The sequence below is a fragment of the Peromyscus eremicus genome, chromosome 10, assembly GCF_949786415.1.
Source record: "Peromyscus eremicus chromosome 10, PerEre_H2_v1, whole genome shotgun sequence".
In the NCBI taxonomy this organism is placed as follows: domain Eukaryota; kingdom Metazoa; phylum Chordata; class Mammalia; order Rodentia; family Cricetidae; genus Peromyscus; species Peromyscus eremicus.
The window spans coordinates 77,397,379-77,423,228 of record NC_081426.1 but is presented as its reverse complement, the minus strand read 5'-3'; the positions used below and the strand labels follow the sequence as shown (position 1 = coordinate 77,423,228).

Below are 25,850 nucleotides of genomic sequence, written 5' to 3'. Positions count from 1 at the left end.
GTGCCTTCTCAAGTTGCACAATACTTGGGATGTATTCATCCAAGATCAGCACACCATGCCACCACCAGAAGTAAGTTTTTGTCTTCATTTGCCCGGAATGTCATAATAAAAGGATGAAAATGTAGCAAAACCCATGACGAGTCTGTAGTGGACTAATTGCATGAGTCACAGCACACAGGCTTTGGGAATCTGCTACTTCATGTGACATGATAAAAGAGGCTCTTCCAGCGAAAACAGTCACACTGAGCAATGTTCTCAGAAATGTCCTAAATGCCCACATTGCTCAACCCTTCACATGACAATGCTAAAAGGGTACATGAATGCCTTCTCAGGCATTAACTAACATCACAAAACAATAGGCAGAATTATAGTTAAATTGAGCTTCAATGAGGAATTAGAGGCTGAAGAAGAAATGGCGGGAAGGGTACAAAACACACTTCTATCTGTTCAATGCGCATTCCTTTGGGTACTTTGTTGTGTCTGTACTAGCTTGTGATGTTCAGTTTCAAGTCAACACTGGAGGAGACAATGGGAAAAGCCATCACACTTTTGTTCCTTTCATTAACTTCCCACTTGCCATCAATCCATAGTCTGTCTTCTGGCCACACTCCAAAATACAAGGTGTTCTTGTCGTTTTCATCAACAGCATCCAAATCACAAAATCTAAGAAAATCACTTTAGTTCTGCTCTTGGACCTCTGAGCACCATTTGGCGTTGTTAGCTTGTCCTTGAAATATTGTTCCCTGACTCTTAGGTCTCTTCACAGCCATGATTTTCCTGTTACCTATCTAGATATCCTCTCTATTTCATTTACTAGTATGGTCTTCACAGATTGAGCATGAATGTCCACTGTGAGTCACAAATCTCAGTTCACATTCTTGCCTTTCAGTGGCTTCATGGTCTTTGTTGATTATTCTTGAAGTTGCATCTCTGACATGGTGATCTTTCATCCCCAGATATGAATAAACAGAGCCATATTTTTTAGATAACTTAAAATTAATATACAGAGGTCTGTATCTGTCTAAACTCCTCAGTCGAGCATATTAGTCTATGAGCATTATCTATCCCAGTATTTGGTATTGCCATCAACTAGTTGCTTATGAAAGAAATCTTGGAGTCATTTCAGTTCTTGACTCTCTCACAAAACCACATACCCCGTTCCCTAGTTTTTGCAGTTAGATTACTGAAATACCTCCCATCTCCATAACTTTCAATGTAACGTAATTGTCCTTCTCTTTCCTAGACTTTAACAGTCTCCAAATGAGTCTCCTTACAACTAGTCTTGCCCCACTGAACATATCAAACATAAATATTGTTTTAAGCAAAAATAGCATACTATTCCCTTAATTAAAACCATTCTAATGGCAATACTTTCCTATTATTATGTATGATACATTTATTTACTTGTAAATAAATATGTATCTATAATATATAAAGGTAATATTATAGTATAATAAATATATATGTATATACCTATAAATGGATCCTGATACATATACATATAAATTACACATACAAGCATAGTTTTCTGAATGATTGAGTTTTTTTCAATTTTTTTTTTACTAGTTTAGGGGCTTTCTATTCTAGTTATTCTATTTTACTGAATAGCAATAAAATATGAACAAGAACTGGCATAATTCCCTATCTTTCTTCCAAATGATACAGAAATTTGGTATTCTTGTTTTATTATTATCAGTGATAATAAGTTATCACTGTGATAATAAATTATGACTAGCAATGTTCTAGCTACACTTTATTTCCTTTTACAGATGTATGAATGTGGTGTGCAAGTATGTATGTGTGTAGACACACGTGCGTGCAGGTGTACGGGTACACATGTGAGTGTGTATACAAAGGCCCAAGGGTGTCATTGGATGTCTTCTTTGATCATTGTCCACCTTTTATACTGAGGATCTCTTTCTGGACTTGGAGCTTGCCTTTCAAGCTGATCTGTCCAGTCATCTCGGTCTGGGGTTCCTTATCTTTGCTACCCAGGGACTGGGACTACATGTAGGTCACCACATCTACTTGGCTTTCACGTGGATTCTAGAGACCTGAACACTGTGTCCAGTGCAGATATAAAATTCTAAGATAGTAGTGAATTTTTCAGCACCTAGAATATTTTGTGACATACTGCCTTCTATTGTTGCTGTGAGGAATTCTTTTCTATCAACTTTCTCTTTCATTTCTTCTTCATGTTCATCTAGTCTTTTCTCTATTTTTGTTAGAAGAATAATTTCTTGGTCTTTGGAGTTTAGTTTTATTATTATGCATTTGTATTCTTATTTTCTTTTTTTAGTGTGCTTCAGACTCATTGTAATCTGAGACTTCACACGTTTATGAATTAGGGATAACATTTACTGTCTCTCCTAGTACTACACTTGCTTTCTTTTGATTGAGCTTCTCTTTAGCGTTACTTCAGTATTAATGTCTATTGGATCAGTACAGGAACTCAAACTGAGAACGAATCTGGAGGCAGGAGCTGACACAGAGACCATGGAGGGGTGCTGCTTACTGGCTTGCTCCTCATGGCTTGCTCAGCCTGCTTTCCTATAGAACCCAGGACTCCCAGCCAGGGGTGTTATCACACACAATGGGTTGGGGTCCCTCCCACATCAATCACTAATTTACAAAATATCCTATAGGCTTGCCTACAGCCTGATCTTATGGAAGCATTTTCTTTCTCTTTTTGTTTTTTAATAGTTTTTTTAAGACTTGTTTATTTGTTTGTTCATTTATTTATTTAATGTACATAGGTGTTTTGCCTGTATGTATGTCTGTGTGAAGGTGTCGGATCCCCTGGAATTGGAGTGACAGACAATTGTGAGCAGTCTTTGTGGGTGCTAGGAATTGAACCTGGGTCCTCTGAAAGAGCAGCCCATTCTCTTAACCACTGAGCCGTCTCTCCAGTCCCCTGGAAGCATTTTCTTAATCGAGATTCCCTTCTCTCAGATGACTATTGCTTGTGACAAGTTGACATAAAACTAGATAGTACACAAGCCAACACCAGATGGCGGAAGTGGCTTATGATGTTAATTATTTGTAAGTGAGGGTGCAATGAAACCACCAAACTGAGTCACACCATGGGTAGAAAGAAAATTTTCTTGGGATAAGATCAAACTGTTGTCTGGGGGACAGAGACCATCAACTTGTCAGGAAAGCAATCCAATTTGATATGATAGTCAGTGGAGTCTTTGAGATGGTATAAGTTGTTTGAGAACTAGATGCCTCTGGCCAAGGTGGTTGGCCTTTGGGGTGGAAAAAGGAGGCAGTGGTTTTCATGATAAACAGAACCATACCTTACAAAATTCCTTAGAAATGATGAATTTAGCCTTCTGTTTATCCAATAACAGTCCTTCTGTTTACCCAGCCAGAGACCTTCTGTTTAGGACATTGTCATCAGCACTGCCGAACTGGAGGCCCACTTTGGACCTAATGTTATTGATATGAAAAAAGTAGAATGTATCTAGGTTTTTATATCAAGTTAATTGTGAGAAATGAGTTTTTCTGGTCAATCAAAACAGAAATAAAATCTTAATATATGACTATAAATTTGTTGTTGTGGTCAGATGAATGGGTCTATGTAACAGAAAATTGATGTTTTAACTCACATAAATTTGAAAGCTCATCAATTTTTAAGTTTGTTTAATACAATAAATATTTTTCTCATCTTGGTAAAGCCTAATAATGGCTAATGTTTATTATAGTGCACTTAGTGTTTTCCATGTATTCTTTCCAAAAGTTCTATATCAATTTATGTATACAATCTTCACAAAAAAAAATTTTAAAAAGTAAAATTTCTGAACATAGTGGATTAAGAAACTTACATAGTTTATGAAAAGTCACATGTTGATACCATTCTTATTTCAAAATTCTATACTGTATGGTGATTACAAAGAACTGTGTTAAAACCAAATTTGGGAGATAGCATTGTGAGATATCAAGTGTGCACTGTTATGCGAATATATTCCCAAATGAATTCTTTTAAGGTAGTTTAATCAAGAACAGCACGTAAATAGTAGAGAAGTATCAAAAGTGTCTATTTCTTATGACTTACAGGAATGAAGGGAACGGTGTAATCGCAGATGCTGTCATGAAATTTCGATCTAGTAAACGTAGCAATAGAAGATCCATGAAAAGCAGAATTCAGTCTGTACTACGAGCACTGAGCAACTCTGGAAACCTGGAAATAACTCCTTCAAATGAGATAACATGCAAGTATCATTTCTATGCCTTTTCATTTTAATATATCTTTCAAGTTTACTCATTCAAATTCATATATTAATTAAAGGAGACTCTCACCTCATTATTCATAATTGAACTACAAAAACTACACTACTATCAATTCTAAATATAATATATAGTTCTCTAACATGAAACATTCTAAGATGTTCTTTTTTACTAGTTATAAATATTTTTAAAAATTTGATTTTCTTCTTAAGTGCAATAATTTCAACATGGGAAGAGATCTATTTCCTAGTGTCTACATGAGGGCAATATGTTTTAACTTGTTTTACCATATCTTTTTCTATTATTTTGAGCCCTGTATAGAGCGACACAATATTATAAAGAAAACATGTTCACTTTCTTTCTGAAATTATAAGTTAAAGCTGCTCCAATGGGAGTAAATTTTAGAGGTTGGGATTTAAAAGGACTTTTGGTTTCAGTTTTATTTTTGCAAAATGGGAATATGATTCCTGACTGATATCTCCAATCTGCATGAGAAAAATGTGAAAATGCTTTTTTAATTTTATAAAATTTATTATGAAAAACTTACAAATAAATAAAAAATGCTTAAAACATATTTGAATTGGCATGTAGTCACTAGACCTATATACAGGATACAGGGCATTTCAATACATGTATATATATATATATATATATATATATATATATATATATATATATTTTTTTTTTTTTTTTTTTTTTGGTTTTTTCGAGACAGGGTTTCTCTGTGTAGCTTTGCGCCTTTCCTGGAACTCACTTGGTAGCCCAGGCTGGCCTCGAACTCACAGAGATCCGCCTGGCTCTGCCTCCCGAGTGCTGGGATTAAAGGCGTGCGCCACCACCGCCCGGCAATACATGTATATATTACACAATGATTAGATCCTAGAAAATGACATATCCACCACTTCACACATTCAACAGTTCTTTTTTTGGAGGACAGTTAAAGTCTTCTCTGCTAAGTATTTTTAAATGTTCATTAATTGTTATCAACCAGTCAGTAGAGCATAAGACTCTTAATCTCTGGGTGGTGGGTTCATGTCCCACATTGGGCACCAGGTAATGCAAGAAATCCACGGAGTCTGCTTTAAGGGCAAACAGATTTATTAAGAAAGGAAAAATCACAAGACAGAACAGAGGAATTGTCACAGGGTTCTGAAAAGGTGAGGCACAGTCCCACGCTGTTCTTCTGCCTGAGACTGTCCCAGCATCCAAGTCCTACGAGGGAGCGAAAAGAGCGGCCTATGTGCATCTCAGGTCTTAAGGGTAGCCCCAAGCAGGTACTTCAATGTCATAGATAGGTGGGACAGTTACCTGCTACATCTCTAGAGATGATGCTTCAAGGTCATAGATAGAATAGGTATCCACCACAAACCATAGTTCATGATAACTGTAGAACCTGAAAAGGGATCCTTCTTACCCATACTTACCTGGCAGCCCATTGTCCATCCTCTCCCCATTCTTCCCTCCTAGATACCCTCCTGTATAGGTGCAGATTAAAGCTATCCTATTCCCAACTTCTTTAAGTTTAACGTTTTAGTTTCCACCTACAAGTGAGAAATACAGTACTTGTTAGCTTGTGCCTGACTTATTCTTACTAGGCACAATGCCTTCCTGTTCTATGTTATTTCAAGTGACAGAATTCTGTTGTTTTATTGCTACATAATGTTCCACTGGACTTATGTACCACTTCTTCCTGTCCCTTTGTAAATTACTGATGGGCATTGGGCTGGCTAGATTTTTGTCTACCTGACACAAGCTAGGGTCATCTGAGAGGGGGAAACTCAACCTATAGGCAAGCCTGTGGGTCATTTTCTTTCTTTACAATTGATATGAGAGGGCTCAGCCTGATCTTTGGGGTGGTACTCCTCGGCAAGTGGTCTTGGAGTGTATTAAAAGAAAAAAGAAAACAAATTGAGCGAGTCAGGTGGAGCCAGGCAATAAGCAGTACTCCCTCATGGCCTCTGCTGCAGTTCCTGCCTCCAAGTTACTATTGAGTTTCTGTCCTGACTTCTCCAGTGATGGATTGTGATATGGTGTTGTGAACCAAAATACCCCCCCACACACACACACACACATACACACACTTCTCTTGATCATGGTGTTTCATCATAGCAGTAGAAGTCTAATGAATACAAAAAATTGATACCAGGTTCATGGGGTATTTCTTTGATAGACTTCAGATTGATTTGGGCCAATTGTGTAGAGACTTTGGAACTTTAGGCTAACAAAGCCATTGAGTGTTCAGAGCGTAATGAGCTACTATGAGAACTCACAAAATAATACTGAGATTAATACAGATGATAGTGGCATGGTTTGTGAAGTTTCAGAGTGAAGTTGATGAGGCTCTTTTATAGACTCTATTGGGGCCATTCAGTGTTTTGAAGTAAACATCCGTGGTTCTAGTTAGCTGGGGCTGAAGGATTAACTGTGATTAAGAAGAGGCCAGGATCATTGAGGCGAAATCTGGCAAGTGTTTCCTCAGGGTCATCACACAGAAACTGTGGTCCAGAGGGGGCTAAAGTTATATCTGGTTCTGGCAGCTGAACTTGGTAATATGTTAAGTCTCTTAGGTGGTAGTGGTTTTGAAGGCATAAAGAGGTCATAAAGGCCAGATGAGGTTTGGTACAGTGAGAGGTCAGGAGAGGATGTTGGTGGAAGTGCAACCTCACTGGCAGTAGAAGTCCCAGGATTAAAGGGTTTATGCAGGGAACTTTAGGCTTGGCATCATGTGGTAGGCCAGAGTCTCCGAAAAGAGCCCAGGAAAGGCTACTGATGTAGGTACAGACCAGTTGCAAAGGGGACCAAGCATATTGTAGATGCCAATACCATGGGGTGTTACCAAGGATAGTAGCAGGTATGGAGTAAAGCCAGCCAGAGTCTACTATGGGGACAGGGGTAAGCCCTCTGGAGACCAGAGGATCATGGGTGAGTGCCAAAAGTCTGACACTGAGCTTTGTACTGTAGGACTTTCGTTTTGCTCTGATTTGACAGTGACTGTATTCTGGTCATTCCTTCTTGGAATAAAAAAGTCTTATTCCCTCTTGGAATAAGAAAGACCTTTGATATTTTAGAGAAACTTTGCAATTTTAGAGTGACACTGTATATTTTAAAGAGATTGAACTTTAAGCATTTTTAAGCTTTAAAGACTGTGGGACTTTAAAAAAGTTTAAATGCTTTATATTGTGATATTAATATTCACATTCCATGTTGGGGACAAACAAGAAAGGAAAATTTGTTGTAGAGTGTGTCAAGTTGACAAGGGGTCGACTTTCCTGGCTAGTGTTTTGGCAATTTGACATAAGCTGGAGTCATTTGGGAAGAGGAACCTCAATTGAAAACGTTCCCTGACAAAATAGGCCTGTGAGCAAGACAGCGGGTTGTGTTTTTGGTTAACGATTGATGTGGAAGAGCCCCGCCCATTGTAGGTGGTGCCAACCTTGGTCCTGGATATTTTAAGAAAGTAGGCTGTGCAAGTCATGAGAAGGAAGCCAGTAAGCAGCACTCCTCTGTTGCCTCTGTTTCATTCCTGCCTCCAGGTTCCAGCCTTGACCTCCTGCCCTGCCTTCCCTCAGTGATGGAGGTATAACCTGAGAGTTGTCAGCCAAAGTAAACTTTTCCTCTCAGGTTGCTTTTGGTCACAGTATTTACCACAGTTATAGAAACCATATCTAAAAAACATCTTGATGATTTTGAGCAGTTCTACAATGCACGTGAGGTGTGATATCCCTCTGACAACTGACTTTGATTACCCAGCAGGGGATAGCTGGATCATATCGTGGCTCTATTTCTAATCTTTCTTTCTGAGAGACCTCCTGACCATTTTCCGTACTAGCAATGGTAATCAACAGATAAGTTTTGTTCACACTATTGTTCTTTCTATTATAATATATTCCTTCTATTACCCAGAACATGATACATTAATAGATAGTCAATAAGTAATTGTTCCATGACTGAAATAAATGAACTATTTAATAAAGAACACCCCTCTGGCTCTGCCTGCACTACTGGTAGAAGTCATGACTTCATAATGAGCTCAAGATCAAATGTTTTTTGTAGCTCCAATCCTAGTCTAGAATGTACCTACTACAATAGTACTACAGGTTACAAGTGTTAGAGGCTTAACTAGCAGTAAATAATCACTGCATTAGACCCACAAAGTTCTCTGAATGTCTACATTTCCCTTCCTTGAACTCTCTTCTCTCATTCCAACTAAAGATGTTTATCCCAGTAAAGAACTTCTAGACACTGCTCCAATTCCATGGTTTCACTGTGTCCTGACTGTGATCACTCACCGACTAGTCTAAGTAAGCAAATATTACCTGTTCTCCTACACATTAAAGGATATTTCCAAAGTGCTTCTTGGGCATTTGTTATATATTTGGCAGAGTGTTGAGGATTTTGCAAATCAATGGCAGTTTCTACCTTACAGAGGCGCATAGTCAAGCTGAAGCAAAAAATATATATATATTCTGTTAGATAACAGACTTGACAATCAAGAGAAGATCGGAATATAGTTGAGTGGAAAGCATTTCCATTGTAGGAATAAGCCTCTGGCTTGTTTGCAAAACATGAAAAAAAAAGAAGCAAGAGAAAAGATCTATCAGATCAAAACTACCCAATAAAGACAGTGACTGATACAGGGATCCAGAAAAGAAAGAGATTAGAGGAGAGATAAACTCACAAACATGAGAAGGATCTCTATATCCTGAGATATGGAAAGAAGAAGCTTCGCTGAGAGGGAAGGATGGAGAAAAATCATGTACTCTAACAGAATGCTTTGATAGGACAATGAAACAAGAGCTGATGGATAGCCCATAGGTTCTTTTACTCCCATAAAGAAAGCATAGACAAGGGCCCAGGATCACAGAGTCAATTTGCTGGCAGTTAGGATTCAAACTCAAGTCTTCCTTGTTCAAAGAAGAAAGAAGACTCAGCCCTACTGATGCTTACAAAAGCAAATGAAGCACACAAACTTTATGAAGCTGGGAATAATTTTGGCATAAACTGTTTTTAAAGACTGTGATAACTTGTCTTATTAAGTTCTGTTTCATTTTATTGAAAGTAAGAAGATTGATGGCACACTAAACATTATCAAATCTAGAACATAATCTGACATAGCTTCAGAAAGTATCAGTCCTATAAAATAATAACAGGAAAATCAATTTGAAAGTATCATAACTGTATAAATGTCAAACAACAAAAGTATGGAGTAGGAAAGAGGATGAGAATCATTCAAAGAAATGAAAATGAGAAAAACGATAATTTAGACTAGTTCTAACTTCCTATAAGTATGGTACTTCTTAATAAATGAGAAAACATAAGTAGCAAATTTTAGATAAAACGTGTCCATACTGAGTTTGAGATGACTACAAGACCTGCCTTAGGAAACTGCTGAATGCAGACCTGGAAATAGAGCATACAAACTGTCACTACCCAATGCTGACATTGTTGTCTTGTCTGACACTCCCAACAACCCTGCATGCAACACGTGTAGTAGCCTACTGACTGTTGCACAACGCACATCTTATATCCTGGAGCAGAGAGTCTATCTCACCTTCTGTTCAGAATGTCTTTTCCCTTCTTGTATTCATGTATCATTCCCTAGAATTTCAAAGTACAGTGTAAACATCCTTCCTGATGACATCTGAGACTCTCCTGGTATCATTACCTTTTCCTGAACTTGACTTCTTCATTTGTAGCAATTCCTTGGTTAGTATCAACGTGTAAATAATAAGTTGAGGGAGCCTCTGTTTTGCTCACTATTGAAGAAACAGCACACAGTGAAGTAATACATGCATATACCAATGTCTACTCATAAGATTGGCTTCTATGTGATATCACATTGAACCCTAATAACTGCTTATGGCTTTCTTTTGCCAAGAGAAATGAGTGAGTTTGGAGCAGGGAAGTGTGTTAAGTATTTCATGAAGGATGTAAGCACTAACTTCCAATAGCCTGTGTGCAACAACAAACTAGGATGAGGTTGCAAAGAGAGGTTTCTGGGGCACATGACTCAGAAGTTCTTTCCAAAGGCTAGAGGTGGAGCCCGGGAATCTGAATTTCAGCAAACCCTCCCAGTGACTGTGCTTCTGGTTACCCTATAGCACTGAGCTTCATGAAATCAAGGTGAAATGATTTTCAGCTTATATTTTGTTGATCTTATTCTCACTCTTTCTTTTTTAATGCTAGCGCTCACTGACCAGGATACGGAAAATTTTTTGACTCAAGGTAAGTTTTTTAATTCTTTTGTAAGTACTTATCAAATTATAAGGATTTTTAAATCCACGTCCTTTGAGCTCTTGGCCCAAAGCCTTATCTGTGAAGTTGGTGTCTTCATTCTGACTTCATTCTACAGGGTTCTTGTAGAAAGCAGGCACTGCTCTGATGTAATAATGTTTAAGTAATTTCTCCTCCTAGAGAAAAAAGAATGAAACCGCAGTGGAGTATAATCCACTTGACACTCGACACCGAGCTCCGGGCAATTTTTTTGGCAGTTCTGGGAAGCTTTGTTTCCCGTGGCTCTAAAGCAGTGTTTCTGTAGACTTGTAAATTACTTTTGATGACAACATTCATGTAGATTTTTTGAACCATCAGAGTGGCTTGCTTTGTTGTGGATTTGGATTAATCATAAGGTAATAAATTATAAAAAGTATTTTCTGTTTGAAGCCTATAACTTGAAGGGAAAGTCATGTTCCAATATCACTCCGTATATACTTTCAGGCTAAGAGGACAGGCATAGAATTCTTAGAAACATGAAATTTGCTTCTCAGATCAACCAAATATAGTTAGAAATCAGTTTCATATACTTAGATTTTTTATTTATTTTAAATACTTAGGAGATTTTAAAAGGTAATGATACTTCACTCCAAGGTATTTTTCAATTTGATTCTATATTTAATTTATAATTATATTTGAGCAAAAGTGTAATAAAATAATTCAATAAGGAATTTATTTAGAGAAGGCAGAAAGGAAATCCATATCCATGTATAGTCTTAATTAATGTCTAATCCTCTTTTATTTGGAAATTTGTAAGAAAACAAATGTTCAGGCTTAGTAACCTATTATCAACCCACCAATAAAAGTTATTATTAGTGATATACCTCTATTATTACTAATAAATATTAGACTAAATACAAGAAGAAATATTGTAAGGTTTTGGGTTGAGAAGAACTGAGCAAATTAACCCATCCCGGTCCGTTTCACCTCTGTAATTGAAATGTTTGTAAGATTCTTAAGGTATTTAAATAAAGTTATATTCTGTTTTTAAATTATATTTTTAGTGTGTGTCTGTACATACACATATGCTATGGCATGACTATGCAGGATGAGGAAGGCTCCTTCACCATCTGAGCCACCTCACCAGGCCTACACCTGTATTCTAGAAATTAGAACCTTCTATCACAGTTGGTTCCTTCCAAAGGTACTCTTACTTATACACAGCCAGGAAAGGAAGTCCAAAACATCCATGATGAACTACAATGCGACTTAGGAAGCTTCTGGATGCACTGGTTTGATTCCAGCTTCACTATGTACATGTATCTCTCCTCAAAACAATGGTTTCTGACTGGATCCATGGTGTGGGACTGCAAGTCAGTGTTTCCAACAAGTTTCCAGGAGTAATCATTGTATAGAGCCACATGTCATATTTTGAGTAACTAGTCTATTGAGGAAAAGGAAATCTTACAGGAGTTAGGGCCCGATGGTGGCATATCCAGCACTGACTTGTGTTAGCCCACACTTATGAAGTATCCCAAACCATAATGAAGCTACTCGAGAATTTGATGGCCTTATCCAGTTAAATTCAGAACTGTGCTCTGTAATGCAGTCCATATAACATATTAAACCAGACATACAAGAACATGTCTATAATCTCAGCAGTTGGGATTGGGATTCGGATGATCAGAAGTTTGAGATCTTTCTTAGCTTTAGAGAGAGTTTGAAGCTAGCCTGGGCTATATGAGACCCTGCCTCAAAGAAAAATAAATGGTCATGCTTTTGGAATAAACAATATGTGTTAGGAAAAAGGTGGAAAAATTGTAAATGACGGAGAATTCTTGCAGTAATTTTCTAAATGGAAAGAACCATCCCCTGGCCAGCATATTAATACTTTTTTCTTATTAGAATGTGGAGCCCGTCCAGACCTTATAACACTGTCAGAAGAGAGAATCATTGGAGGCACTCTAGCGGAGACAGGTGACTGGCCCTGGCAAGTCAGTCTACAGCTCAATAATGTCCACCACTGTGGAGGTATCCTGATCAGTAACTCGTGGGTCCTGACAGCAGCTCACTGCTTCAGAAGGTGAGTTCACAGCTACTTTTCCATCTGAGAATAATTAGGAAAGACAGCTACATGAAGACTCCACCCACTACCCCTAGGACTAAACTTGATCTGATTGACACCTAAATAATGGAAATTATTTCTGAGTCTTTTCTTTTTTATCCATGGAAGCATAATTGTCTTTGCTCCTTTAGCTTAATGTTTTGCTGATAGTTCTCTTATTCAAATGACAGTACTCCATCATTGCAAAGTAAAAAAAAAAAAAAGGATCACACTAGAGTGCTTAATTTAAATCCTTGTTATAAAAGTGTATAAAATTTACATCACTTCTTTCTGTTTTCAAACTAGGGACAACACTACTATCTAAGTTAACTTGGAGGACTGGTTACAATATTGTTTTTAAAAAAATGTTAAGTTGTTGTGGTCCAGGCTGGAGAAGTGATCCATTGGTTAAAAGCACTTGTTCCTCTTTCAGATAATCCAGGTTCAGTTTTCAGCACCCACATGGTGGCTCTAGTTCCACAGCATGCAGCACTCTTTTCTGACCTCTACAGGCACCAGACATGCATGTGCTGCACATACGTATGTTCAGGGAAAACATTCATACTCATCAAATTAAATTAATAAGATAATTTTAAATTTTTTGTTGTAAATAATTTTCATATTATATCGCAGAAGCTAATTAGTAGACTGATGGTTGGCCTAGAGACTACAAAATCTCACTAATTGAATTTTCCAAAATTGATTTAATGCCTATATGGAACACAGTATGATGCATCATAGAAGCACCAAGTACAAACAGAGCAGTACCACTGCTTCTGAGTGGTTATATTAGGCCGTTGACAACTAGACATTTGGAGTGACTGCAGGCTATGACTTACACTAGGCTAAGTGACTACTGGAGAACAACTGTGCAAACTTACTCTGTTGGTACAAGGTGAAGCTCACTCTGCTCCTAATTTTTTGTGTGTTCAACATGATGAAATCTTCTAGTTTCAGGCATATGTTGGTACTGGGCATCCAAGGCTTTAAAAATTTGGGGTAATTAAATTAAAAAAAAATAACCCAGAGAAGTAAATCCAAATGTGCCCCTAACCACATCTCTTCTCAGTCTTTTCCAATTAGTAAAATACAGCATCCTTATCATATATACAAATGCATTCACAGTCAACTCTGTCTAAACCTGTTTTCAAAAGTGTGCACCCTAAGCTCAGGCTTGCAGCATTTTTCTCATCTGGCTCTTTTTACATCTCCCCATTTATGAACCTCTATCTCAAGTTGCTGTTTTTCCCTAAAATGTCTTTCTTTCCAAATCCCCATTTGTTCATCTTGGGATTCTTTGGGATAGTCACAATTCCAAAGACATGCTCTTGAGATCTGAGAGCCCTGTCTCTTATGACAGTGCTTTTTACAGGACTGTTTAATAAATGAAGAGAAAATAAACACGAACACAACTAGCATGCAGTTTCTGAGCAAAGGTTCTAGGAAACCTCACTTTTTTTTCTAAATTTTTCTACTGCTGTTTTATAGCTCAATGTCGGTGAATAAATTTGAAATTTATTTGAGAGGTCCCCTTAAAAATCCTATGATTCTGGTTTAAACAGGCATACTTGCTGCAGCATTTCAGATAACACAGGGAACAAAATTCATAAAACCATTTCAATCATCAATGTCATTTGAAATGCCCAACAGTGTGACTGACATCACTGGTTTTCAGTCACACCCTTAGTGTGGAAACCAGAAGTGTAACGGCTGGACTTAGCAGACGTTTAGTGTAATTGAGGATGCGCCAGAAACAGAATTAGATCTGTATTTTGTTAGAACCGAGGTATCAAAAACCAAGGACAGGATGTCGCTGTCTTGAAAGGTATAACCACAAGTATCAACAATGAATACCAAAGCATTGAAGGAAACATCTTTTAATTTTGCCACCACAAAACTACTCATCCCCTCGTGGATCCACCAGAGCTGAAAAACTATATGGACCATGTCCCGGTACCCTCTCTAGTGATCCGATTATCACTGAGAACCAGGAGCAGGGCCTTGTTGAGGAATAGTCACCCTTACATCCAGGTACACGGATGTGATGAGGCTACTGAAGATTATTCTGTTGTCATCTCCCCATGGTATTGTCTTACTTTGCATGACAATTTCTTACTTTTCTCAATAATCTTTGCTGTTTTCTGATAATATACTTGTCTCTTTGACTAGTGTATTAAATTCCTAAAGGATAGAAATCATACATTGTTTAGTATTTTATTCCCAGAGACTTTCCTCATACAAACTAGGCAGCCATAGCTTGTTGAGGTATGAATGGAAAGAATTATAACTATTCAGTGACAGTTCGCTTTGTTCCAAACACCATGCTTGGTATGCTTCTTTTATTTCATTAGTACTTCATAGTCAATCACATTTTACACATAACCTGGGGAATGAGGTACTAAGTTGGCATAATTATAATAATGCTAATTTGCTGCAGAGATTAGATTTACATGTAAATGCTCATATTCATTTTCGTTTGTCTTTACAGTTTATAACTGGGGTTCATTCATGTGTAATCAAGAACTTCTTACACATATAATATTGAGTTTTTAGTAAATTTCTGAAAACTCTTAAATTATTATTTAATTGCATTTTGCTTCTCTTCAGTCTGAGGAGCAATATTAAGTTAAACAACTTGAAAACACTTATTTTCATCAGGATGCAAAAGACCTCCTTTAAGTTATAGTTTTTTTTTTCTTCTCCCATTCTTAGATCCCACTTTTAACTACCCTAATTCCACTCAATAGCCTTACTGGACCTAATATGTTTGAAATATTTCTAAATGTTCACATACCTGTTAAACCTATAGTTACTTCTGTATATATGTGCTTTTGATTTATGACAACAACAGATTGTAAAGTTCTATTTGTTCTTAATGGTTTCCACTTAATCATGGGAATTTCCATCTGTTTGAACCACTGCTGCACATGAATCCACCATAAGCAGTCATCGTATTTACCTCATCTACTAGGTTGCTGTAATTTCCCACTGCCACAAAGAACACACGCCCCATACACAAGTACGTACACACAAAGGAATGCTATCAATAAGTCTTCAGAATTTTTTCTGATATGTACCCAAAAGTAGATATGCAACGTGATAAAAATACCATAAAGATTTCCAAATGTTTAGTTTGACCAGAAATACAAGAAATCCAACTTTCTGCCTAACCAACACTTGGTAATATGTTCTTGCTTAATTTTTATCATTTTATTAATATATATTAGTTATTCATTGCTGTAACTTTTATTGCCTGATAACCAGTGGGTTTGAGCATCTCTTCTTATATCTAGGAGGTGTTTAGGCCTCCCTTTCCATGAATTTCCCATTAATATTCCATGCCCATTCTACAGTGGCTTCCCATACCATTTACTATTGATATACAGGCATTATTGTCTAGCCTTCAAAGCTTGTAGACATTACTTGGGAATAGTGGCACCACTTGGAATGCAGAGACAAAAGAATCTGGAGTTCAAGGTAGTCCTCAGCCATATAGCAAGTTTTAAGCAAGCCTGGGATATATGGGACCATTTCAAAAATTCAAATACTAAGCATTACCAGTACTTTCTTGTGGTTTCTCATTTACCTCATAAACGTGTGTACATTTTATTTAATTTTGATTTAATAAAACTTACCCTTTTTTTATCTTACATACGTGTCTTCTGGGTAAACCTAAAAAAATATAGTTCCCAAGCCACAATAATAATTTCCTACATTTTATGTTAGGAAATTATCTCTCTTTATATACATATACATACATTTACACACTATAGACATCATATGTATCAAATTGAGTACAGAATAATCATTCATCAATTAACAAGAAAGATGGCCTTCAACCTCACCACTCTTTGAATAGATCTTCCTTCTCAAAACAAGCGAAAAAAAACAATTATCAAAGGGAATAAATTTCAATAGAAAAGATAGTGATTTCAGAATTCTTTGTTGCTTGAATGGGACTATCAGAGAAGAAGAAACCATAACATTCCCCATATACTAGTTATCATTAACTGTAGTGTTAGGATACACTCACTGAGATAGAAAAAGGCAAGATAATTTATTACTCCAAGATGTGTTTTCCAAAACTCTTTCTCTGTATCATTAGAATAAAATGGCCATTTAAGCTGCTAGTAAGGAGTTCAATACTGCTATGAGATTACAGTTCAGGAAAATGCATCAATCAGATGTTGGTGGTAAATTCAAAACACATTATATGAAATTCTCAAAGACCTAATATAATTAAAATCCAAGCCAAATACAAATATATGAAGTGCTTGTGAATCCTCTACTTAAAAGCATGTTTTTGTTTTGTTTTTAGCTACCCTAATCCTCTACAATGGACTGCCACCTTTGGTGTTTCTACAATACGTCCTCTTTTAAGAGTGAGAGTAAGGGCTATTATAGCCCATAACAATTACAGACCAACAACTCGTGCTAATGATATTGCAGTTATACAACTTGAGAGACCTATCACCTTTAGCAGAAATATCCATAGGGTGTGTCTCCCAGCTCCAACCCAAAGTATCATACCTGGTTCTATTGCATATGTCACAGGATGGGGATCACTCACTTATGGAGGTAAGTGTCTCTGGAAAATAAAACAGCTTAATGACAAATCTTCTGTTATTTTTTACTATGTAAATTTGTTTTTGAGTTTTGACACAGGGTCTTACTTTAATCCAGGCTGGCTTAGAATTCATTATGTAGCCCAGGCTGGCCTCGAATTCAAAATCCTCTGCTTCAGCCTCCCAAATGATGGGAATGCAGGCATGTACCACTATGTCCAACTTTGTAAATTTTTAGGTATGGAAACAGCCTGAGAATAGCCTCTAATACTGAATCATCTATATCTGGTTATCCCTGACTCTAGCTACAGCTGCTGCCTTGGGAATGTAGAACAATCAATATGCTTAGAAACCATAGAGAATTCTAGACAGAGAATTTCTGTAACAGGAAAAGGTGAAAGAAAGGAATGCAGAAACGTAAGTGTAGGGACCTTAAAGTCAGCTCAAGACAACCCAAGACTAAGTTTTCAGCACAAAGGAGATTTATTTGTCCCAAAGGGGCAGAGGACAGGGATAAGGGACAAAGACAGGAGATAGAGTATGAGAGAGAAGGAGAAAGGAACAGGGAGAGGGGAGAAAAGGGGCAAAGGAGAGGGTGAAGGTATATTTGTCCCAAAGGAACAAAGGACTGCTTCTGGATAGAGAGGGGACAGATATGGCCCGTAGGCAAATGGCTGTTTATAAAGATAAAAGGGGAAACCCTGCATTAGATTAATTTTAATTGGGCATGTTTATTAAGGGGGCATAAAGGGGACTTTTGATTGTTGGACTTCAATACTTTGATTGCTGAACTTTGGTAGTCAGCCTCAGGAGGAGGAAGTGGCCAAACAAGGGAATGGACCTTGGGGGCTAGCTTTAGGAATGTAATCTAACAGTTTTTTCAGCAAGGCAGAGGGAATGAGGGAGAAGAGCAAAGCCTGCCAGAGCCATGTTTGCCATGCTTAGCCTCACTAGAGTCCCTTCAATAAGTTCCTTATTGATATAGAAAGTCTAGGCTTTTCTGTGAAGAAAAGGAAACTTAAAAAGATTACGACCTGGGGACTTTAACATCCCCTAAGGTACTGCCTTAAATTTACTCTGGGATGAAATGAATCCTGCAGCCACAGCAAGGAACTCCATGTAGAGAAAAATATTGATCAAATTTATTCACTGAATGAATAAAGTTGAAATTAAAATAAGCACCACAATTCCAAAAAACAATTAAAGCCAAGGAGAAAAAAATAACACTATCCGGTGGGAAGTAGAAGAGAAATATTGGCAGTTTCCTTGGGCTATTACAACCATGGTAGTGATTATTTTTCCAGGGACTAACAAAAGTCTTAACTGTCCCAGAAAGTATTTCATTGTGTTCTTTTGACCCAAGTGGCTTGATACAATAGATATATTTTATACTGGTCATGGAAAACTGTGACAGTGCTGTTCTGAGGGAACATTGATATTACAGATTAGTTCTTTAAGACCAAACTGACTTTTCTTTTGCTGCTAAATGTTCATCAGTGTGCAGTCTTCTAATCCAAATTCCATCAGTGAATAATTTAAATAGTGTAAGTCAATTTTAACGTAAGTATTGGGGTATCACTGTTGTTGTTATGTTGGGTTTTTCATTTGTTTTTCGAGATGGGTTCTCATGGTAGCCCAGGTTGACCTCAAATTTACTACATAACTGGAGTTGATTTTGAACTCCTGATCCTTCTGTACTTACCTTCTAAATGTTGAGATTACAGGCATGTGTCACCACATACAACAATTTTTTTTATTAGCTCTAAGAGTATAAAAAAAAACATATCACAAACTCAAAAAAAAAAAGAAAAGAGAAATTGGTCTCCCAAAAGGAGTTATCCCTTCTCTCCCACAAGAATCTTTGCTCAGAGGAAACTCTTGTGTGTATTTTTGGTGCCTCCCTTTTAAAATAGATAATGTTTTGAGCATTTATTCATTCTCAAATTCAGCATAGAGTCATTAATTCATATTTTCTGTTTCATTTCTGTTTTTATCCTAAATAGGCAACACAGTCACAGATCTACGGCAGGGACAGGTCAGAATAATAAGTACAGATGTTTGTAATGAACCAGCTGGTTACAGTGGAAGCGTCTTGCCTGGAATGATCTGTGCTGGAGTGCCTTCGGGTGCAGTGGATGCATGCCAGGTAAGTGCAAGACAACCTTATCGATGTCATCATCAAGAATTTTATAGGCGTCCCGGGCATAATGATAACAAAAACTACAACACACAACTCTGATCCTCAAAGAAAGTATGCCCTTAATTATAGAGAAAGAATATTTTTTGAATCTCATCTATCATAAAAATATTAACTTTTAATTTTTAATTGCTACGAATGGTCAAATACAACATGGTGGATACATTTAAGGATAAAGTATGGTATGTTTCAAAATAGCTAAAAAATAAATTTTTATGTTTTTATTACAAGGAACAATGCTATGGTTTTGAAGTAGTAGAGATGTTAGCTAGCTTGATTTTAGTCTTCAGTATTGTACCCATAAATCACAGAATCATTTCATATCCTACAAAAGTATATAATGATGAATTCACAATAAAAAATAATCAGTTATTTCAAGTTTATAAGTAATAGTTAATTTTTAAGTTATACTGTTTTATTTGTAAACACTCCTCATTCTCAACCCAATTAATAAAAATACTATAACATGCAACCACCAAAAATATCTAATTTTTAAAGTACTTTAAAGATAGAAAATTTATACAATATCTTAGTTATTTGAATCACAAGAGAGCTTAAATGATATAAAATAAAATTTAACACTTAAAAATAACAGAAAAGGAAAAGAAAGAAAGAAGAGAAGAGGGAAATAGAGAGAAAGAAGGAAGAGGAGGGGAAAGGGGGAAAAGGAAAGGAAAAGGAGGGAAAAGAACTTTTTTAGCCTGTAAAATTTTAAATTAAATGTCCAAAACAAATGGTAAATGTACAATTTTCTCCTTATAGTGATTAGTATAAATTTTAACATCAAACTTTTAATGAAACCAATGAAACTGAATAGGTTCCATTTCTTTGTCTAAAATTAAGCCAATGTAGTCACAGAAGCCAATAGTTAAACGTACTCTGGTTTCTTCAGGAATCTGCTACTGTTCTCCTCAATGAGCTATCTGCAACACGATAAGGTTTATTCTCCACCTCAAAGGATGTTCTAGACATTGTTATCCAGTCAGTTCCTTGTTCTCCTTAAGTGAGATGTTTCTTGGCGTGAAACCCTTGCCCATGGTCCATAACAACAAATTCTCAAGTTTCATAACGTTTTCTTCTTATTTTATGTTATTTTTTACTCTATTTTTATGTAAGAATTTTTTATTCATTTTACATACTAGCCACAGCTCCCCTTCTCATCCCTCCTCCCACTCCCCCACCCAGCCTTACCCCCCCTAACCTCCCCCTCATCCGAAAGGGTATGACCTCCCATAGATTTTCCAAAGAACTCAACAGTCACAGAATAACCCAGGTTGACAATTTCAGATCTACTGAACATATTGGTTACAACAGCTTGAGGGAATAACACAATAAAATGTTCTTTTCGGTTTCACTCTCTCATGCTTTCCCTCAGCTTTTGTATATACAAAATCTGCTCTTCATTTCAAGCAGGCTCATGACATCACTATTGTGAAATTTTCCCTCGTTCCAATGCAAGCCTCATTGATGGTTACTTGAAACACTCTAGCACACAGATTTTTCTGTCTCAAAAATGTAATAAATAAATAATATTTTACCTAAAAGTTTATGATATCAATTTCATACATTCACTCAAAAATACATCTATTCATGTCTGTGTAACATTCCTTGTGTTAATGCAACTAGATGTTCTCTGCACTCATCAGGTTTAGAAACAAGAACACAAGTTCACACATCTGCCACTAGGCAGCAAAACTAACTAGGCACAATAAAAGTTACATGGCACTTGTAATTAGCATTTGCTTATACATAGTGGATAAGCTACAGTTCAGAAAACTTTGTTAATATAATAGGAAAAATAGTATCAAAAGCATAACAACACAATACTGAGAACTAGTCAAATGGAGCACAAACGCATCATCCAAAGGAATGAAGTACCAGCCAGCTCCATGCAGTACTTGTCAAGCAAGCTCGTGACTCACATACTGACCTTTCTCTCCATCTAAACTATTAATTAAATAGGTATGGAAAAACTTAACTACTAAGAGCAGTCAAATGAATAGCTAACTTTTCTAGACATACGTTTGGTAATAACAGCTGAGTTTTATTAGTACTGACTATACACCAAGCTGTGCCCAAAGTGCTTTGTGTGTTAAGATCACTTAAACTCATAAAAACATCATTTATTGATAAGAGAAATGCAGTGCCGAGCTATTAAAGAGCTTAATGGAGTTCGCGTAGCTGACAGGTGGAGGACTCAAACTCTGGCTATCTAGCTCCAGAATTCACAGAAATAACCCACAGTACAGTATCTTCTAAATTTAACTCCCTAACCGGATTATTACATGCATACGTGGTTTTTAGGCAGCTAGTGATTGCCACTGGCTGGTAAGTATCTCATAAGAAATGCTCTGCTTACTGCCATAAAAATTTCTTTCCAATTATTCACCAAAAGAATACTGGCGGATGATTTACTGTGCATCAAGCATCATACTGGGTAGTAAAGAAAGGTAGGTAAGTGACATGTCTATAAACTCATTCACTCAAAAGCTATTTCTGTAGCATCTCCTATGGGCTAGAGACCAAGGATGCAGCAGTGTCCAGAACGAGGATGCTCCCTTCCCTGATGAACTCTCCAGCAGCACTGCTCACACAGACACTGGCCAAGTATCAAAATACACGGTGTGCTAACACAAGCAGAGCTGACCAGTGGGAATAAGCAAGACTTCATAAAAGATTGAAGAAGCAGCAACACAGATACCACAGAATATGAGGTCACAGCAAGAAACTAATAGAACTCCAAAACGGAAATACGAAGGAAAGCAGCAGGTCATAGAAGGCTTCCTCGGGTGGAAGCCTGAGAAGAAGAGGAAGCAGCCAGGAAGTGACTGAAGGAATGCTAGCTACTGAGCTTTACATCTTCTCAGCCTTGCTTGTATACTTGAAGGATTTCAGTATTTTTTTCCCCATGTCTTATTACCTTTCAGAAAGACATAGGCTGGTATAATGGCTAGGACTCCATCTACTCCCATAGAAATAAACTGAAGATTTCCGTGTTGCTTTTACATTTAAATAATCAATTGCTTTGTTTCCTTCAGGGTGATTCTGGTGGCCCACTAGTACAAGAAGACTCACGGCGGCTTTGGTTCGTGGTGGGGATTGTGAGCTGGGGATATCAGTGTGGCCTGCCAAATAAGCCAGGCGTGTATACCCGAGTGACAACCTACCGAGACTGGATCAGACAGCAGACTGGGATCTAGTGCAGCAAAGGCAAAGGTTCTGTGCAGCGCGTATGCAAGTGTGCCCGACTCAGATGTCACAGCTTTGCTTTTCAACTGCAAAGGAAATGGGAAATGTCTCCTTTTAACATCCTAGTCTATAAATATGCCTTAACGAACAGTATTCAATATTTCTGTGTCAGCATGGAATTTTACTTTCTCAAGGAAAACCATGTGAACATTGAATTGTTTTGTGGCTAAATAAGAAAGGAAATATGTTAAACTAGTTATAGGATTAATAATTTTATTATAGGAACGATAAGCTGTAGTAGTGAGAAATTTGGTGCCTTGAGTAGAGGACCCTGGACAAGAAAGAAGGGTCAGGGGAGTTCTCTAACGACGTCTCATTGAAGCTGGTAGTACGTAGAATGTAGGATTGTGTAAAAGAAGTCAGAGCATGTTATGAATAGAATAGCTGTGTGAGGATAGAAAAACAGTATCTGTTTAGAATGTCTGGATAGTTAATATTTTATAGAAAAAGTTAGTCCTAACATTAAATTTTGAAGCCACTGTACAAAAATTGTAAAACCTGTAGCTAACACAATTATTTGACAAGATCACATTCCTATACAGATCTCCCAAGATGTTATTAGGTATTGAACATTAGAGCTAAAACAGTTGTTTTCAAGTGAAACTAACAGACTTACAAGTAGTTTTAATGATGAACTTTAATTTTAAATGTTTTATCTACATAGAGAAGAGGACATATCTCCTCCATGGAGAAGCTGAGCAATGAATCCACACAGCCTGTTCTCAGCTATCTTTGCAACCACAAGGCTTGTTGGGAAGAAATTCCTACTACCAACTTCCTACAATTGGCATTATTTTTTAGAGTAACCTTATGCTCAACAGCAAAATTTAAGTAACAAATTAAAAGTTAGTGATGAGAAGAGGTAAAGAGCTGGTTTGTAAAGGCAAAGACTAAACAGTTAATATCAACATATCTGTTCTGGAGACAGAAGGATCTCAGATCCACAGTCTCTCTGTCTTTCTTGTCTCTCTATGTGTTTATCTTTCTCTGTCTCTATCTCTCTTGTCTCTCTGTGTCTCTGTGTGTTTAACTTTCTTTGTTCTGTCTCTGTCTCTCTCTCTCTTTCTCTCATCACACACACACACATTCACTCACATATACAACCAAGATCACCAAGGAGTACAAATTAAATAAAACTAAATAGAATCAATTAAAATCTAACGCCACAGCAATCTATATAACCTGATTTACAAATGATCCAGGTTTTTACAGGTTCCCACTATAGCTAAGGCTTAGTTGTGCATGATCACCTGTGTATCACAGCTTCCCTCTAAAAGCTAATTCCTTATACCTGGAGATGAGAGAAGTTCAAGACAACACTATGAAATCTTCTTGCTCTTCCTAAAGTAAATTGTGAGGTCTGGATTAAAGCAAACTCTTTGACAGAAAAGGATTTGAAAATGTAACTAACTCTTGGAAAATGCATACACAAATCTTGGGCATATTTTATTCCAAATAAACTTTTATAATCTTTTCTGCCTAATTATTTATGGAAGTTATGATTGCTGAAGGATGATCCAGAACAATTTATTTTAATTGGTTGTCTAATAAGAGAACTTACAGCCAGACTCTAAAGGCTGGGCAAGTTCTTCCACCTATAATCAAGCTCTATAACTGAGGCAGCGTCCAGCTGGACACTCCCTTGGTGCATCCTGTGAAGACAGCATTAAACTGGTTATTCAGAGCAAGCCTCAAGGGGAGGGTGTCTGTGCAAGAGTGTACGTGTTATTTGTGTGTGAATGCACATATGTCATCACATAACAGATACGCTGTGTTTGTTCATATGCTAGAAGCTACTTCAAAGATAGCATTTATTTTTCATAAATTAGAACAAATTCATTAAAGTGTTAAAATGTTATTTATCAAAATATATATTTTTTATGAAGAGGTATTTTAAAACCAAAAGAACATGTGCAGGCTGGTTGAGAAAGCTCCCCCACCCCTCTCTCTCTCTTAGTTGCTGATAGATTCCATGTAACAGAGATCTAAGTGACTTCACGAAACTGTGTTAACATTTACAGAGACATAGTGATTTATAAATTCTTGCAGACCTTAACAATTCTTACTGAATTCTTAAAGAAATTTCTCAGGATCATAATTGAGTTTCAGAATTATTAGTGCTAAGAAAAACCCAATGTAATATATACAATCATACATTATTAACCCATTTTAACAATAAAAAATGAGTATTTGAATATTTGATATTCAAACTGGGGTTAAAATAGTGAACATCACTAATGAAAAGATAAATAATCTAAGAAAGCTTAGAGTAAATAATTGACTATAAAGTGGATTATTTTACATCTCAATTTCACAGTGTAGCTTGTTCATTTAATAAATGTATTAAGCCCTACTTCTGCTTCCCTCTGTCTTTCTGAGGCATGAATGAAACAAAAGCAAATGACTCCTTGCTCTTAAGATACTCAGGCAATAATGACATACATGTTGTGTAATATAATGTAATTAGTAAAAATAAAGAATAGCACATTTATGTTAAAAATAACAAGACAGTGGGAAAGACCATAGAACTAGTAGAAAATATAATTATTTTATAGTAAAATGAAAGTTAATCTTCTGGAGCACCCATATGCCATAAACCATGATAATTACCTCTGTACCAGGAAAGGGGAACTGGTAACATTACAGAATGTATGTCTGTAGCTGACGTTTTCTCCAGTCCTGCCTGGTCCACAGTCAGGACAAATCTCTCTCACCCGACAATCCCACAGCGGCTCAGACCCAACCAAGTAAACACAGAGACTTATATTGCTTACAAACTGTATGGCCATGCCAGGCTTCTTGCTAACTGTTCTTATATCTTAAATTAATCCATTTCCATAAATCTATACTTTGCCACATGGCTCGTGGCTTACCGACATCTTCACATGCTGCTGGTCATGGCGGCAGCTGGTAGTGTCTCCCACTCAGCCTTCCACTTCCCAGAATTCTCTCTCCTTGTCCCGCCTATACTTCCTGCCTGGCCACTGGCCAATCAGTGTTTTATTTATACAGAATGATATCCACAGCATATGTCCACATCTGGAACAGGATCTAACCTTCACTCTTCACTTCCCTTTTTCCTCTTTTACTAAACATGAAATGATTCAGAACCCTATATATATTTTCCTTTCTATATTTGTTTTACATTCTTACTTAATTAAAAACTCAAAAATAAACTCTGAGCTGGAGATATAAATCAAGGAACAAACTGTTTTCTGTGTCTGCATTTGATCCTGAGTTCAATCCCAAGAACCCACATATTAAAAAAATGAGTTTGGGGTGTGTGCTTGCA

General features: G+C 36.9%; 1 protein-coding gene across 1 annotated transcript in view; it reads left to right on the top strand.

Moving 5' to 3' along the window:
* The window catches only part of LOC131920420 (transmembrane protease serine 11D-like), a 63,922-nt gene extending 41,264 nt beyond the window's left edge, over positions 1-22,658 (top strand). The window contains exons 6-11 of the mRNA XM_059274752.1: positions 4,060-4,214; positions 10,417-10,455; positions 12,349-12,526; positions 16,866-17,125; positions 19,116-19,258; positions 22,348-22,658. Coding sequence (XP_059130735.1) covers positions 4,060-4,214; positions 10,417-10,455; positions 12,349-12,526; positions 16,866-17,125; positions 19,116-19,258; positions 22,348-22,509 — 937 coding nt within the window. The 3' untranslated portion in view covers positions 22,510-22,658. The remainder of the gene's footprint in view (positions 1-4,059; positions 4,215-10,416; positions 10,456-12,348; positions 12,527-16,865; positions 17,126-19,115; positions 19,259-22,347) is intronic.
* Positions 22,659-25,850: the final 3,192 nt, after the last annotated feature.